Here is an 18,692-nt window from a genome sequence, read left to right on the forward strand (position 1 = left end):
GACGAGCAGGGCATTCTGGGACTCCGACATCAACGAAGAGGACACACCTGAGATGGTAGCGCTGGACAAGACATTTTCAAGGCAAGTATTTCTTCTAAAAGGTAAGTGAAACAGAGGACAGTTCAGAGGCTATCGTTGCTTAAATGCACTAGCTCTGACTGTTCCAGGGGTATTTTTATAAAAAAAAAAAAAAGTTCCAGGGTGGAACTCCGCTTTAACCCCTCCTGGACCGAGCCCATTTCTGACACATGATGTTTACAAGTTAAAATCTTTATTTTTTGCTAGAAAATTACTTAGAACCCCCAAACATTATATATATATATATATATATATATATATATATATATATACATATATATACACACACACACACATATATATATATATATATATATATATATATATATATATATATATATATCTTTTTTTTTTTTTTTTAAGCAGGGAATAAAATGGCGGTCATTGCATTATTTTTTTGTCACGCGGTATTTGCGTAGCGGTCTTTCAAACACCATTTTTTGGGGGAAAATACATTTCACTGCATTTAAAAAAACTAAACAGTATAGTTAGCCCATTTTTTTTTTGTATATGGTGAAAGATGATGTCATGCTGAGTAAATAGATACCTAACATGTTACGGTTTAAAATTGCACACACCCCTGGAATGGCGACAAACTACTGTCAATAAAAATCTCCATAGGCGACACTTTAAACATTTTTAACGGTTACCAATTTAGAGTTACAGAGTAGCTCTTTTTTATTGCTCTCGCTCTGGCGATCGCGGTGATACCTTACATGTGTGGTTTGAACAGCGCTTTTACTTGCGGGTGCGACTTCCGTATATGTTTTCTTTCATGCGTGAGCTCATGGCGACGGGGGCACTTTAAATTTTTTTTCCCCCCTATTTATTTTATTTTATGAATTTAGCACAGTTTTTAAAAAAAAAAAAGAAAATAATCTGATCTCTTTTATTGCTGTCACAAGCAATGTAAACATCCCTTGTGACAGCAGCAGGCAGTGACAGGTACTCTTTATGGAAGGATCAGGGGTCTAAAACTGCATTCTTGAATACTGTCACTTTTTTAAATTCGGCGCCTTTAGCCGTCGAGTAACCCAGGCGTGACGTCATGAACGCCGCTTCCAGGTTACATCATCGGAGACCTGATCGAAGCTGAATCCGGCTTCGTTCAGGTCTCCAACCAGCCGGAGGTGGCGGCTGGTTTCTCACGTCTCCCGGTGGGACAGGAGACCTGGACAGAGCCACAGAAGGCGGCGGGAGGGAGGACGTCCCCTCCTACTCTCTGGGGTAAGGACCAAGCATCCCGAGCCGCATCGGCCATTACCGCCTGAAAGCCAACTGCCGGTGTTCTGTCAGAATACCATACCCTATCAGAATTCCATACCTCCATCAATTCCGGTTGCGGATCAGCTGTGGCTTCGTCATGAATCAGCTGTAGCCACGTCACATGTCCTACTGTGCATGCGCAGAATAGGTAGGGCATTTTGATAACATCGTAAGGGGTCAGGCAAAAGACCTAGTGTGCATGTGCCGGCGCATGCGCACCAACGGGTCGGTCAGCAGGATCTCTGATAACAAACATCCATCTGATCTCCATGGCCCATACTGCGCCGAGCCGACACTGCACCAAGCCGACAATCCGATCTCCATGCCCCACACTGCGCCGACCCGACAATGAGACAGTGGGGGTGCGCGTGTGAGTAGGGAATAGGATTGCCTCATTGTCGGCTCGGCGCAGTGTATGCCATGGAGATCGGATGGATGTTTGTTATAAAAGATTTCGCTGCCCGCTCATGCGCAGTAGGACTTTTGCCTCACCCCTTACGATGTTATCAAAATTCCCTACCTATTCTGCGAAGCGCAGTAGGACTTGTGACGTGGCTACAGCTGGTGCATGACGAACCTGCACCGGAAATTACGTAGGTAGGGAAATCTGATGGGGTAGGAAAATCTGATAGAACACCGGCTCTAAAAAATTGTACTGGGATGATGCCTCTATCTTCAGGCATCACCCCAGTACAACCACTTCTTGCAGATCATGTAGATCTACGTGAGTTTGCAGGAAGTAGTTAACTAAGCTTTGACAAAAAAAACCTGGAAGCTGATTGGTTTCTACACAGAGCTGCACAGATTTTCTACTCTATTCCACTATATTCCAGTTTTAGTAAAACAACCACATGGTGAGCTTTAAAGTGGATCTTCTCTGCATCTGAACACCACAAACACTATTTAATTCATTTTTAATATTCAAAATAATCTCACCTATCCATCCTTGTCTCCATGTTTTATTTTGTTGAGAAATTACTTTGAAAAACAACCTCCTAGCATTTCTGGCCGTGGCCATTTTGAGTAACGGCAAAATATTCATGTAGCATTTACTTCCTGGAATCCATCTGCCCTTAGCTCAAGCATGGCTGCAGGAGAGTGTACTAAGGCTGGCCATACATTATACAATTTTCTTACAATTTTCTGTACAATTTTCTTGAAATTTACCTTCAACTACGTAGTACAAAGGCCTGCCTAATTGGCTACAACTGAAAGTGTTGTTTAGTTTTGACTTCATATCATGTGGTTTTTGGTAAATCCAACAGAAAATTGTACAAGAAAATTGTACAAGAAAATTGAACAAGAAAATTGAACAAGAAAATTGAACATGTATGGGCAGCCTTAGCTGGGAAAACCCCTTCTCCTCTCCCCCCCCCCCCTCCTGAAGACTCCTGGGTTACTTCAAATGTAACCCAGTTGTTGACCTTCCTGAAGACTCCCGGGATGTATGACATCATTTGCCTAGGCAAGAAACCAGGAAGTAATTGAAGAAACATAAAAAAAAAAAAAAAAAAAGTTTAAAACAAGTAAACATGATATACTTGCCTATCTATTTACTAATGCTAGCAGCATGAGGATTAAAAAAATATTCAATGTTGATTGGAAGAGTGAAGTTCCACTTTAAGTTCAGCATATTAGATAGGTTTTACAGTTCTTTTAATAAACTGTACATTTGCGCACAACCCAAAACTCTTGTTGCTGAAGTCATGGCAACATATAAATGATTACTCTTCTCCCAAGTGCATACAAACCAATGTGCAAGAATGAGGCCTTGTGCAAACATCCTTAGTGGGCCAGCCCAAAGAAGGGAGAAGTCGGTCACAAGTGATGTGTACATACCTAAAGTGTTTTTTTTAGCATGGTGTGGATGGAGCCATGGTATTTGGGAATTATAATTGAGGCAAGTAACCATATGAGTTTGGTGGTGAATCAAAGGTGCAGAGGGCAGAGGTGGGGGATCCAATTTAAATAAAATTGTTGCCAGCACTTTAATACAGTACTGTTATTATCAAATAATAGCTAATTTATTATTGAAATAAATATATTAATCAGCTTCAAGCAGTTCTGAATCTTGTAGGGTATTGTGGCAAGCGATAGCAAACAAGACTGGGATGTTCAACTCATGTTAGTTTGTTTGTAGCCCCCATCCCTGCAAATAAGCAGTCTGTTTCTATTGACTGGGAATTTGCACCATTAAAAAAAAATTGGTAAAAACTAAAAATTAAGAGCCTGAGGCATTTTGCAGCAAATATTCTTTATGATGCTTCTTTATGTCCTAAATGAGAGGATCTAATTTGTGAGTGATGAGGCAATGATTCTGTCAATCTGGCTCCCATAAAAACTTATGGGCAATACAAAAGTTCAACACAATAGATTTTAGAAAGCGCTTTGTGAAGAAGTGAGGCAGTATTGCTAGTTTAGTTTGGAAGGGGAAGAGGAAAGAAACAAACTGTTCATGTATAGACCTTTCATTTTCGGTAGCATAATGATGGTCAATATTTAAAAGATATGGGTATCTTTCTGTCCATTTACCCTTACTTACATAGTGCCCATATGTGCTTCAAAATGCAGTACATTATTACCAGTAACGGCTGAAACTCTAGTTCTCAAAAGCTTTCCTACACATAGGTGTCCTTTTATGAAACGGAGATGAGCAGTGATCCTGCTGATCACAGCTCATTTCCGATCATTCTCAGTTTATGAAACAGAAATGATCGGGGGAGAACATGTTCTCCGCTGATCATCTCTTCACACGGGAATCTGTCATTGACAGACACAGAAACAGCCAGACTATGAAGCTGTGATCCCCGCACTTCACTGGCAATCTGGGTCAGAATTCACACTCCCGGGTTCACCAGCTTGGAGCTTGTGAAGCGGGGAGTGAAGACAGAATCGGGGGAGAACTGAGGGGGAAAAAGGAAGATTATGGACTTCCTTCTTCCTCGTTCAGACCCCCCAACACAGTAATCATGTCCCCCTGCCATATTTATGTATATATATACATGTATATATATACACACATACATGTAAATATCTATTTAATGTGTATATATATATACAATGTATGTGTGTGTGTATTCAGTGTATATATTGTGACAGGAAGTCAGGAAAATCTATGGGTGTTGTCACTGACGGGAGATATATTTCTGCTTGGTTTAGACAATTCACTAATTGCTATCAGGTGTCGGCTGCAGAGGTAGGCAGGAAGGTGTACGGAAGTTGAGAACACTTTCAGCTGTTCAGAATGAGGCAATTAAGATCTCTATAACTGGTCCAAAGGGAGTCTATTGATTGCTGTCTCCTGAGGCTGTGTAAGCTGGGGAGAGCAGTCAGATGAGAGACTTCTAAAGGTGAGGTGTTGAATTTTTTCTGTGTAAAGAAAACACAAATGGACATTTGAGTGTCTGCTGTAGAACCAGCAGGGTCTGCCCAAAGAGTAGGTTGGGAAGACTCCTTAGATAGGTTCCGGTGTGTGAGAAGGTAGACGCCCACAGTGGCCAGGATTTATTTTGTGTTTTATTTTATTTTGATGTTTTTGCTGCATGCACTGTTTTGAAGAAATTGGAAGAATAAACCATAAACTGTTGTTTTCAACCACTCCTCGGCTATCTCCCTGTGTGACGAACCCCCCCAAAAGGGGTTATCCACACCCGCTACCGAGCTAATCCCTCACATATGGTGGAGTGCCGCGGGCAGTTAAAGTAAACCCAAAAAAATGGAGGAAATACTGAAACAACTGATTATATCGAATGCAGCCCAACAGCAGGCAAATGCAGCTCAACAGCAGGCAAATGCGGATTTTCAGCGGAGCTTTGCAGCTCAACAACAAGCTCACCGAGAGGCCATTGAAGGCGTGGAACAGAGACACCAGCAGCAAATGGAGGCCATTGTGAAACAGCTTCAGAGACAGCAGACCGAGGTTGGGAGTCAGGCCAGTAACATACCGACTTTTCGGGTAAACCACTTATTGCCAAAGATGACTACAGATGAGGACCCTGAGATGTTTCTGACCACGTTTGAAAGAACAGCGGAGAAAGAGAGTTGGCCTAAAGAACAGTGGGCTGGACTAGTGGCCCCCCTATTAGCTGGAGAAGCCCAAAAGGCATATTTTGACTTGGAACTTGCAGATGCAAAAAACTATGATCGATTAAAAGTGGAAATATTGGCACGTTTTGGGGTAACCTTGGATGTCCGTGCTCAGCGGGTCCACAATTGGAGTTATCAGCTGAAGAAACCACCCCGGTCGCAGATGTATGACCTCATCCATTTGGCTAAGAAATGGCTGCAGCCAGAAATTCTGTCCGGACCAGAAATTTTGGAGCGAGTAGTCATGGACAAATTTCTTAGGTCTCTTCCTAACACCCTGCAGAAATGGGTAAGCCATGGTGGTCCGGAAACCGCAGACAAATTAGTAGACCTGGTCGAAAGGTACCTAACAACTGAGAATTTGACCTCTTTTTCCAGAGATGCACAGACTTTTCACCCCAAGACCAGACCCTCCCCACCTATAAGTAAGACTGCGTCAGGGGATGGGGGTGGAGAGAGGATCCAAAGAGCAACTCGAGGTGTTAGTAGGACTACTACTAATGTTTGGCGAGAGCGACCTGGAAGACCCATCCCACAGGAGAGGACTGGAAGGTTGATTTGTTACCGTTGCCGGGAAGAGGGACATGTAGCAGCAGTTTGCCCAGCGGTTTGCCCAGTGGATGATGAACCCATGCATTGTGACTTTCTGACAGAGAGACGACAGTTTTTTTTTGCAACCACATACACTGCAGTAAAGGGGAATGAGAAACCTTTATATAGAATGTGTTTAGATGGTAAAGATGTTGTGGTATTGTTGGATTCAGGTAGCCTGGTTACCTTAGTGAGAAGTGATCTAGTGGTGAAAAAAAACGTACATCCTAGGAAAATGGCGGTAGTTTGTGTACATGGGGACACTCGAGAATATCCGGTGACTACAGTTTCCTTTGAAACCTCCCTCGGTAACTTGTGTCACCAAGTGGGTTTAGTTCCCAAACTGCCACATGACGCCATTGTGGGAAGGGATTTCCCAAAATTCTGGGAACTCTGGGATTGCCCAGATTCCCCAGTAGGTGGTTCTTCTGAGCCTGAACCATCTACTCCAGAATCCTCTAACTGTGAGGATTATCCTGAGTTTCCGTGCTCAGTCTTAGCCGGGGAAACACCAGTCCCTAGGGAGGAGCCTGCTACCTCAGAAGAGGAACAGCGGCCGTTAGGGTTGGATGACCTTAAAGTGCACCGAGAAAATTTTATCACTGAGCAATTGAGGGACCCCACATTGCTAAGAGCCCGGGAGAATGTAGTGAAGATAGATGGGGAGCTAGTTAACCCTGACGAGAGGATTGCCCTCCCTTACTTCATTATTGAGAGGGACCTCTTATATCGAGTGTCACAGAGGATAGAGGACACTGTTGAGCAACTGGTAGTGCCTAAACCGTACCGCAAGATGGTTTTGGAACTGGCCCATGGGCACATTCTTGGGGGACATTTGGGAGCAGAAAAAACCCGGGAGAGAATCACCCAGAGGTTTTATTGGCCTGGGATCACTAAGGAAGTGGAATTGTACTGCTCTTCCTGTCCAGTGTGTCAGATTAATGCACCCATGCCCCATTTCCGTAGTCCTTTGGTACCCCTGCCCATTATCGAGGTTCCTTTTGAGAGGATCGCCATGGATTTGGTTGGGCCCTTACTGAAGTCCACAAGAGGGCACCAGCACATCTTGGTGATAATGGATTATGCCACCCGTTACCCAGAAGCGATTCCTCTCCGAAATACCTCTGCTAAAACCATAGCCAAGGAGTTATTTCAAGTTGTCACCCGGGTGGGTCTACCTAAGGAAATCCTAACTGACCAGGGCACCCCGTTTATGTCCAGGGTGACAAGAGAACTTTGTAAACTCCTGAAAGTGACCCAGTTACGTACCTCAGTATATCACCCTCAAACAGATGGGTTAGTGGAGAGGTTTAATAAAACGTTAAAACAAATGTTGAGGAAGGTGGTGGATAAAGACGGAAAGAATTGGGATTATCTGCTCCCTTATCTGATGTTTGCCATAAGAGAGGTTCCCCAATCATCCACAGGGTTCTCTCCGTTTGAGTTGCTGTATGGGAGGCACCCCCGGGGCCTACTTGACATTGCCAGGGAAACATGGGAGAGTGAGAGTTCCCCTCATCGAAGTGTGATTGAGCATGTTGCCCAAATGCAAGATAGAATTGCCCAAGTGATGCCGATTGTGAAGGCACATTTAGCCCAAGCCCAGTTGGCTCAACAAAGGATTTACAATCGTGGGGCCCAGGTCCGTTCTTTTGCACCTGGTGATAGGGTGTTGGTGTTGGTCCCCACGGTCGAAAGTAAATTCCTAGCCAAATGGCAGGGGCCCTATGAAGTATTGGAGAAAATAGGGATGGTGAATTATAAAATTAGCCAACCAGGAAGACGAAAACCTGAGCAGCTCTATCACGTGAACTTGTTAAAACCATGGAAGGATAGAGAGTCCTTGGTCGCTGAGACTACCCGAGTTTCTGCTGCAGTTCACCTGGCTGTCCCTGAAGTTGGGATAGCAGAGACTCTGTCCAAACTTCAGAAACAGGAGGTTAAAGAATTTGTGCTCCGTAATAGGGAGAAGTTTTCAGACCTGCCAGGTTGGGTCTCGGGAGTTAAACATGACATTATCACCACCCCAGGGGATAAGGTCAAGTTAAAGCCTTATAGAATTCCAGAAGCCCGGCGAGATGCCATTCGCCAGGAAGTAAAAAAAATGCTTGAGTTGGGGGTGATAGAAGAGTCAAATAGTGATTGGTCCAGTCCCATTGTCTTAGTGCCCAAACCAGATGGAAGTTGGCGGTTTTGTAATGATTTTCGCCGCCTGAATAAAATCACTAAGTTTGACACCTATCCTATGCCCCGCATAGATGAACTAATTGATCGCCTAGGCACTGCCCGGTACATGACCACGTTAGACCTTACCAAGGGTTATTGGCAAATTCCTCTCTCGGGGTCGGCCAGGGAAAAAACAGCATTTGTAACTCCAGACGGATCTTTCCAATATCGGAGGATGCCTTTTGGGTTACAGAATGCTCCTGCCACATTCCAACGCACCATGGATAAGACCCTTCGGCCTCATCTAGCCTATGCTGCTGCATACCTCGATGACGTGGTCATTCACAGTGAGGATTGGGACTCACACTTACCAAAAGTTCAGGCTGTGTTGGATTCCATCTGGAAAGCTGGGTTTACAGCCAATCCAAAAAAATGTACCATTGGGCTAGAAGAGGCGAAGTATCTGGGGTATACCATTGGTAGAGGTCTAATCAAGCCCCAAATAAACAAAGTTGAAGCTATTAAGGATTGGCCACGTCCCACCAGCAAGAAACAGGTTCGTGCATTTTTGGGGATTGCAGGTTATTATCGCCGTTTTATTCCCCATTTTGCCTCACAGGCTGCTTCCCTGACCAATCTGACCAAAGGGAAGGAGTCTGTCATGATCAAATGGACTCCCGAGGCAGAAACAGCTTTTCAGGCTTTAAAACAGGCCTTATGTAGCCAGCCAGTTTTAAAGTCGCCTGATTTTTCACGAGACTTTGTGGTCCAGACAGATGCATCAAATGTGGGTTTAGGAGCTGTACTGTCCCAGATTATCAATGGGGAAGAACACCCTGTTATGTACCTCAGCCGAAAGTTGAAGGCCCATGAAGAGAATTATGCCACCATTGAGAAAGAGTGTTTGGCGGTGAAATGGGCCTTGGATTCTCTCCGATACTACCTCCTGGGTAGACAGTTTGAACTGGTGACGGATCACGCCCCATTGAAGTGGATGGCACAGAACAAGGAGACCAATAGGAGAATAAATAGGTGGTTTCTGGCCCTTCAGGAATTTAGTTTTGTGGTAACGCATCGCCCCGGTGTTCAAATGGGGAATGCAGATGGTTTGTCCCGTGCACATGCGTGCCTGTCAACCTGTGTCCCAACCCTAGGGTTGAAACAAGAGGGGGGGGTATGTGACAGGAAGTCAGGAAAATCTATGGGTGTTGTCACTGACGGGAGATATATTTCTGCTTGGTTTAGACAATTCACTAATTGCTATCAGGTGTCGGCTGCAGAGGTAGGCAGGAAGGTGTACGGAAGTTGAGAACACTTTCAGCTGTTCAGAATGAGGCAATTAAGATCTCTATAACTGGTCCAAAGGGAGTCTATTGATTGCTGTCTCCTGAGGCTGTGTAAGCTGGGGAGAGCAGTCAGATGAGAGACTTCTAAAGGTGAGGTGTTGAATTTTTTCTGTGTAAAGAAAACACAAATGGACATTTGAGTGTCTGCTGTAGAACCAGCAGGGTCTGCCCAAAGAGTAGGTTGGGAAGACTCCTTAGATAGGTTCCGGTGTGTGAGAAGGTAGACGCCCACAGTGGCCAGGATTTATTTTGTGTTTTATTTTATTTTGATGTTTTTGCTGCATGCACTGTTTTGAAGAAATTGGAAGAATAAACCATAAACTGTTGTTTTCAACCACTCCTCGGCTATCTCCCTGTGTGACGAACCCCCCCAAAAGGGGTTATCCACACCCGCTACCGAGCTAATCCCTCACAATATATATATATATATATATATATATATATATATATATATATGTAAGGGGACTATTATTTATTAACCTCCTGTACTCAGCAGTGATAATTTATCTCTGCTTGTTAAAGCGCGCTAGGGATTTTCATACTACGGTAATCTCGCTTTGTCTCACGAGATTACAGATGCCCCATTGACTTCTACACAGATCTCCGAGAAAACCGTTCTCCTCTGATCACCCTGGGCGAACTGAAGTTCTCCCATTCATAAAAGGGGTGCCAGATGTGATCATTTTCCCCGGAGAACTGTAGAGAAGCCAATGGAGAAAAAAAATTCACCCGTTCATAAAAGGACACCTCAGTGGCTGCATGAAATTCTCAGTGATCGTTCATGGAAGTGAAGCCTTGATGAAGACAGAGGGCTCGGGCCATTAATTCCTTTAAGCATGCAAAGACCAAAACCCCCACTGTATTTTTATTCGGCCAAATAAGAATTATTAGTGGTAGCTATTTTTATAGGGGACCACTGGACAGGAAATCTGTAGCATGTAATAATTAAAAAGTTCCTTCTCACCTCCATCATTTATATAACTAGCAGTTTGTGCTTTTGAGCTTTAATCCTTTCAATACCATGTCCTATTCACATTTTCCATCCAGTTGGTCAGGCCAATTGTTACATTTTTCATGTTTAGCAATAAAACACATAACACAGATTTGAACATTCAGCAAAATGCACTAAAGCCACATATATATATAACACTAAAAGATTGTGTTCATACTAGAAAATGCCAAGAAAATATAGAATATTACACGGTGATGTGTTAATAAAAAAAAAACATACATTTGAACTTGTAGGGGTCAATGTATAATAAATTGCTATGGCAAGGTCTCAAGCATTCGCACAGGTTTCACAAATGATCCCCGTAATCTTTCCTAATATGTTTATTTCCTATGATCATCAGCTTCATCTAGTAGCCATAATTCTGTGTATTTCTGATTAGAGGATTTCACAAAAATACTGCATTATGGCCACTGGATGGAGCTGATAATCATAGGAAATAAACATAATAGGCAAATTACAAGGATTATGCGTCAGCCTTGAGACATTGTGCGGGAATTGCGGGAATCGGGACCCACAGGGGGACCCCCCAAACGCCCATCCACACCATTCACTGCAGAACCCAGGGCCCCCGCCCCGCACGGTCGCTCGAGGGTCACGGACAGCGCACTCCCCCCGCCTCCCATGCGGCCTGCACACTAGGCCCCAGCCTCAGGTAGGCCCAAACCATCCCCCACGTGGGAGTGGGGTAGGGGTGGTGGTGGCTGAGGAGGGGGGGTCACAACAGGACAGAGGGAAACCCAGGAGCGTGAGGGGCCAATCATCCCAGGAAGAGAGCCCGCGTCCACCCCAAAATCCGCTAGGGAAGGGGGGGAACGTTTACTCACCACACCGGGAACACAGGCGGGCGCCATCTCCTGACAGGACCCCATGCCACTGGAGTTGGGGGGCTGTCAGCCAAATAGGAACACTGCGACATAAGCCTAGACCCTGTCGCGTGCGTCCTGGTGAGATGGTTAACTCGCGGGGCCAGTCCCCGTCCAGTGGGACTATGTCGCGGCCGACCCAGAGTGGAGCTACGGTCTGCACGCGCTCGCTGGCCAGACTGGGGTCCAGTCTGTCGCCCATTCCGGCACAATTGCTTGAAGATCTCACAGGAAAAAAAGTTCCGGAGAAAAAAAGGCTAGCTAAAAAATCTTCATAAAAAAAATACTTTATATGCCAGGATCAGAGATCCCAGCAAGGTACTAGTTCCTTACTCCTGACTAGGCAGATTAAAACTGACATCCTATGCAGGAAGAGAGAGGGTGTACCCTCCGGGACTGCCCATAGGCATAGCCAGAACTTTTTTCTGCCTAGTGTCCTACTCCTGTAAGGGGCAGTAATACCCTACTGATATGGATCAAAGAGAACTGCGTTCGTCAATGAACGATAAAGAAATGTTTATTTTTTTCTGTTATTGTTCCTGTCCTGGAGACAAAGTTGTGTCTTCAAATTTCCTTTGAGGACACACATACAGAAAAAAGTCATCCCCACCTTGCAAATATTTTTTTTTTTGTTGACATTGCCTCCCTATTAGAGAGATTGTATCTCACTTCTTGCCATGGTGTTACTGCTATCACTTGGACAAGAAGCGTGAAAAGGACTGTCAAATTAGGCTAAAGGCCATAGGTAAAATGAAAAACTGACAGGAATTCGAGCTATTCCCTACAAAAATGTTTTGGCTAAGGATACACTTAAAATTATGTGTATCTGAGAAAGAATAAAAAATAAAGGTATATACAGTGGGTACGGAAAGTATTCAGACCCCCTTAAATTTTTCACTCTCTGTTATATTGCAGCCATTTGCTAAAATCATTTAAGTTCATTCTTCTTCCTCATGAATGTACACATAGCACCCCATACTGACAGAAAAACACAGAATTGTTGACATTGTTGCAGATTTATTAAAAAAGAAAAACTGAAATATCACATGATCCTAAGTATTCAGACCCTTTGCTCAGTATTTAGTAGAAGCCCCCTTTTGATCTAATACAGCCAGGAGTCTTTTTGGGAAAGATGCAACAAGTCTTTCACACCTGGATTTGGGGATCCTCTGCCATTCCTCCTTGCAGATCCTCTCCAGTTCTGTCAGGTTGGATGGTAAACGTTGGTGGACAGCCATTTTTAGGTCTCTCCAGAGATGCTCAATTGGGTTTAAGTCAGGGCTCTGGCTGGGCCATTCAAGAACAGTCACGGAGTTGTTGTGAAGCCACTCCTTCGTTATTTTAGCTGTGTGCTTAGGGTCATTGTCTTGTTGGAAGGTAAACCTTCGGCCCAGTCTGAGGTCCAGAGCACTCTGGAGAAGGTTTTTGTCCAGGATATCCCTGTACTTGGCCGCATTCATCTTTCCCTTGATTGCAACCAGTCGTCCTGTCCCTGCAGCTGAAAAACACCCCCACAGCATGATGCTACCACCACCATGCTTCACTGTTGGGACTGTATTGGACAGGTGATGAGCAGTGCCTGGTTTTCTCCACACATACCGCTTATAATTAAGGCCAAAAAGTTCTATTTTGGTCTCATCAGACCAGAGAATCTTATTTCTCACCATCTTGGAGTCCTTCAGGTGTTTTTTAGCAAACTCCATGCGGCTTTCATGTGTCTTACACTGAGGAGAGGCTTCCGTCGGGCCACTCTGCCATAAAGCCCCGACTGGTGAAGGGAGGGGATCATGCTCTGCTTCAGTATGTCACAGTACATGTTGGCATTCATGGTTCCCTCAATGAACTGTAGATCCTCAGTGCTGGCAGCACTCATGCAGCCTCAGACCATGACACTCCCACCACCATGCTTGACTGTAGGCACGACACACCTGTCTTTGTACTCCTCACCTGGTTGCAACCACACACGCTTAACACCATCTGAACCAAATAAGTTTATCTTGGTCTCGTCAAACCACAGGACATGGTTCCAGTAATCCATGTCCTTAGTCTGCTTGTCTTCAGCAAACTGCAGGCTTTCTTGTACATCATCTTTAGAAGAGGCTTGCTTATGGGACGACAGCCACGCAGACCAATTTGATGCAGTGTGCGGCGTATGGTCTGAACACTAACTCCCCACCCCTTCAACCTCTGCAGCAATGCTGGCAGCACTCATACATCTATTTTCCAAAGACAACCTCTGGAGGTGCCATGCTGAACCTGCAGTGACTAGTATAGGAGAGTGAGAGCGAAAACACCAAATTTAACACACCTGCTCCCCATTCCCACCTGAGACCTTGTAACACTAACGAGTCACATGACACCGGGGAGGGAAAATGGCTAATTGGACCCAATTTGGACATTTTCACTTCTGGGTGTATTCACTTTTGTTGCCAGCTGTTTAGACATTAATGGCTGTGTGTTGAATTATTTTGAGGGGACAGCAAATGTACAATGTTACAAGCTGTACACTCATTACTTTACATTGTAGCAAAGTGTCATTTCTTCAGTGTTGTCGCATGAAAAGATATAATAAAAATAATTACAAAAATGTGAGGGGTGTACTCACTTTTGAGAGATACTGTATATATATATATATATATATATATATATATATATATATATATATATATAAAAATCTATACAGAATATCTATCTGTTGTAGTCTGGATTAAATACCCACCAACCACCGAAATGGTGGGTTTGTTTATAACTATGCTTATAACTATGTTTTACTTCTGTCCTACTTCCTTATACCTGTATCAGTTATTAAATATGTGCACTGTAAAAGATTTATATTTAATCGTATTTGTATGACAAAATGGATAGTGCATTGTCTCTGTGTCTATGTCGTGCTGGTCAACCCCACTGGATGGCGCTGCTTTCTCCATGGGCGGGCATATGCGCTTCACAGAGGGGATACTTCCTGCTTGGTGTCCTCTCTGTATTGGGAAGGATCGGCAATATCCGGCACGTCTTTGATTGGCCGGGACCCGGTCACTCCCCTGAGCCAGTCATTTCCGGAATCGGGGGACGAGCTTTTGGAGCGCACGCACCGCCGTCACGGGGCGGATGACGCTGCGGCCCCGGAAGAGACGGCGGGGCCGGCGCAGTGCATTGTGGGACCGAAGAGGACGGAAGAGGACGCAGAAGAGGATCGCGCTGGCTTCAAGCTGCCCACACCTGAGATGGCAGCGCTAGAGAAGAAATTTTAAAAGTGAGTATTTCTTCTTGCAGGTAAGTGCGAACCGGGACAGATCAGAGGCTATCCATTGTGGAATGTACTAGCCCTGACTGTCCCGGGGGTATTTTCATTGAAATTTTTTTTTTGTGCCCGGAACTCCGCTTTAATAAACGAGCACCGGAGTGTTTCAGTGATTTCTCGTACTGTATTCTCACAATGTCTCACGAGATTACAGGCAGCCTGTTCACTTTTACATGGATCTTCACCGTTTTCAGAGGAAATACTTCTCTGTTCTCCCTGTGAGAACTGAAGTTCTCTGCTTAATAAACAGGGTGCCAGAGAAGATAATTTTCCTCTGAGAACTGCCGAGAAGTAAACTGAGAAAAAAATTCTCAGTTTCATAAACGTACACCTTGGGACCAGTCAACACAGAGAATCACACATGAATGCACTGTGCATTCCGGTGCGATTCACATGCAGTTCTGTGCAGTGCAATTTCAGCCCATTTATTTTGAATAAGCTAAAAACAAATCGCACCGTACCAATAGTAATGCATGCACCACTTTTGGAAATTCACTGTATCCGAGTCACATGGTACTTCTGTACCATGTGATCCAGTGCAGGCAAATGCACTGTATTTGCAACCTGCGTTTGGTGTATCATTAACTTAATATTGACATCCACTGCAGATCACAACTGCAGTGTGTTTTAAACGCGTTGCGGGGAACTAACATGGAATGCGGCTTTCCCGCACCGCATTCTGGTGTGAACTAGGCCTAAAACAGTAATAAAAAATATTGCAACGACTATATTTTATTCTCCAGAGTCTTTGCTAAAAAATATATATAGTGTTTGGGGGTTCTAAGAAATTTTCCAACAAAAATACTGATTTTTAACTTTTAAACAACATGTATCAGAAATAGGCTTGGTCCTTAAAGAGGAGTTCCTGCTCCACAGGGAAAAAAAATTAAAGCCAGCAGCTACAAATACTTTTTTTATTTAAATATTACAACTTATCTGTCCAGGGTTCCCGCGATGTTGGAACCCGAAGCCAATTTTCGTATTGGCTCTTGGGTGCTGCCTCCACCATTCAGGGTAAGGGAACATTTCGGCTTCACAGCTGGTTGCCTACTGCGCATGCGCGCTGCACTTTCTAATTGGCCTGGCGGCGGAGGAAGGAGGGGGGCCAAACTTCCGAGGGACAGCGCCGCGGCACTGTCCCCTGTAAGTGGGGAGGGGTACCTGTCAAAAACAGGTACCCATTCCCCCCTCCCCCCTGAAAGGTGCCAAATGTGGCACCAGAGGGGGGGGAGCATTTAAAGCAGGGTGATTATTGTCCCTCAGCACCCAGATGCTTCTCAAAGATAGGTTTCCCTTTCACTGGGTCCAGTGCTCGATCAAATATCTAGGGGTACAGATCCCAACACAACTTAGCAAATTTAAACTACCTACCTATCCTAACAGCTAGCCAACACAGATTCTGGAGCTGGTCAACCATAAAACACAAACAAAAATTCTCCTGCGCTTGGGTGGTATGTAATGAAGGATAAGGATTCTTGTATGTTCTTGGTATTCACCACTCTAGGTCTTGCTGCCCCCTCAGGACCAAGGGTATCCAAAATATAATGAAAAACAACAACAAAAGAAGGGTGCACATTACCACTAAGAAGGTTTATTGTAATCCAAAGACAACACACATTATACTCACAAACGTGTGATGATAAAGGACATAAAGGACAATAAAACCGGTCATCTCTCAAATGCACGAGGTCGGTGCCCCCTTTTTTTATTGTTGTTTTCAACCCTAAAACACTCCTGGCTAGGAAGGATGCCCCTCTTAAAAATGGACATCCTCCCATGGTTTCTTTACATTTTTCAAACCCTACTGACAAACTCTACTGGGTCTGGGTCACCTGTCTATTTTCCACTCAGTAAGATTTCTATTACTCAATACCTCTGGCTCCATTTCCCAACTCGACTGCATTACGACATCTTAGTTAAATGTAAAGTTGATGGGGGAGCAGGCTTGTCTCATTTAGAACTATACCATACAGCGTCAGTTCTTTGTAGAGTCCTATATTTGTTCCCCCATGCCCAATCCAAACTGTGGGTTCGTTTAGAACAAGACATAACAACGCTACCACTATTCTCATTCCCATGGATTCACCCAATCAACTGCCCACCCCCATCAACAATAACACCATTGACAACCTCGCTTTTACACATTTGGTAATTAGCACTTCGAAAAATACAACATCTCCCCCCGTCTTGGCCGAATTACTCCAATCATGGGGAATACAGAGTTCTCACCAGGGATACAGTGCAAATGTTTTTTACCATGGCAAGATTTGAGACCCTCTCCCATCCGACATGCCATTGTTCCTAACAGAGTCAAAGCCCTATGAGAAATTACAACATCATGGACAGTGGTTTCATTATTTTCAGCTTTGACATTTCTATGACAAACTCACAAGGACAGCTTAAAAGGACCCGACCAGATTGGAGGACTTATGTCCCTTCAAAACAGATTTCCCTCACATCATTTCAAAACTTTATAGCATCCTTTCCTTGGATGCTTTCCCCAGTCTTCCTTTCAATGTCCGAGATTGGGAGCGGGAACTGGATCTCTCCCTTCCTTCGAAAGATTGGGATAAAGCCTTTCCCTTTACTTTCAAACTAACTATAGCCTCACAAGCACGGAAGAGAAGTTTCAAAATCCTCACCAGGTGGTACAGAAATCTGGGCCATTGCACAAGATTATTCCATCAATTCCAGACTGATGCTGGAGATGCAGAGAGCCAGGTGGTTTGCATCTCCACTTATGGTGGTCTGGTCCAGGGTCATGCCTTGATCCCTAGATATTGGAAATCAACCACTATCACTACGATTAGGGGATGGGTGGCTTAATTGAACATCAATATGATGGTAGAGGAGCTACTTGCCAATGCTAATGAAAGCTTCATGAACTTCCAGGACTTGTGGTTTGCTTGGCTCAACTTCTCTACCTTCCCTGCACTCCTACCTTTCCTTGGCTAATAATGAGTGACTTTACCTTAGTCTATCGTCCAGCCTGGCCAAACGTTCCTTTGGACACCTCCCCCATCTTCTCCTGCCTCTCCCCTCCCTGATTTCCCTCTCCTTCTGTTTCATCTCTCTCTTCAGCTTGTCCTTTTCTATAAATGGCCTCTCACCGTTGATTTAGACCTGTCATCCGCAGGAAGGCCATAGTACTGGTGTTGCACATGCCTCTCGAAATGCCCATTGAACATTTCGGTGTCTGTCCCAGCTCTCCGATGACAAGCCTGCTCTCCACTCCATAATAAAACTCAACTTGTGGTGGCTTAAGTCAGACACCTGCAGGGTTTGCACTATATTTTTGTATTTCAGTTGTCATTCATTTCTATACTTACATGGATAAAGACACTGTTAATGTATTACTGTCTCTTTGCTACAAAATTAATAACATTTTTTTTCTCAAAAAATAAAATAAAAACATAGTGTACTATATGTATTTGAAGCAAGCATTCAGGGTTCTGCCCCTTATTGTTGGGTGAGCCTGAAAAACTGTATACTCACCATGGCTGTCATATAAAGCCGCCCTTGCAATTCTCTCAACAACTTCTTTATTTCTGGCTTCTGAAATGTTCAGTAGACAGGCCGCTAAAGACATTCCAACTTTTCTTGATGTCATTCTTTTATTCTACAAGGCAAAGGGGATTTTATTGGTCTATATTCTCTCTCAATTCATTACTAAAATAGACAATTGTTGTGTTGTATTTTATCTGAACAAAAATGGAATGTATTGCATGTTACCAGTCCTTGGATATAATGGATGTATTCATTTTATTTTTTCTATAATATTTATTTTATTTTCACCTGGCCATCCTGCCAGTAACATACTTCCATTCCTAGGGAGACAATGCTCACTCACTGTACTGTATCTATGGAGGAATAGCTTTGTCTCTCTAGGTTGTTCACTCCCGATTTGGACTACAATACCATTTCACCTCTATAACATTAGAGGGTGCTCTGTAGGTCACAGAGGTGAACTGGGCAGGGATGAT

The 18,692-nt window shown here is 44.1% G+C and overlaps 1 protein-coding gene across 2 annotated transcripts in view; it reads right to left on the reverse strand.

Moving 5' to 3' along the window:
* FTCDNL1 (formiminotransferase cyclodeaminase N-terminal like) overlaps nucleotides 1–18,692 on the reverse strand; it is a 93,115-nt gene that overhangs the window by 63,605 nt on the left and 10,818 nt on the right. For both annotated transcript variants that reach the window (XM_082261941.1, XM_082261940.1), the window contains exon 2: nucleotides 18,205–18,328. In XM_082261941.1, the coding sequence (XP_082118067.1) occupies nucleotides 18,205–18,319 (115 nt within the window). In that variant the 5' untranslated portion in view covers nucleotides 18,320–18,328. The remainder of the gene's footprint in view (nucleotides 1–18,204; nucleotides 18,329–18,692) is intronic.

The sequence above is a fragment of the Pelophylax lessonae genome (genome assembly GCF_965119305.1).
Source record: "Pelophylax lessonae genome assembly, chromosome: 6".
NCBI classification, from domain to species: Eukaryota; Metazoa; Chordata; class Amphibia; order Anura; family Ranidae; genus Pelophylax; species Pelophylax lessonae.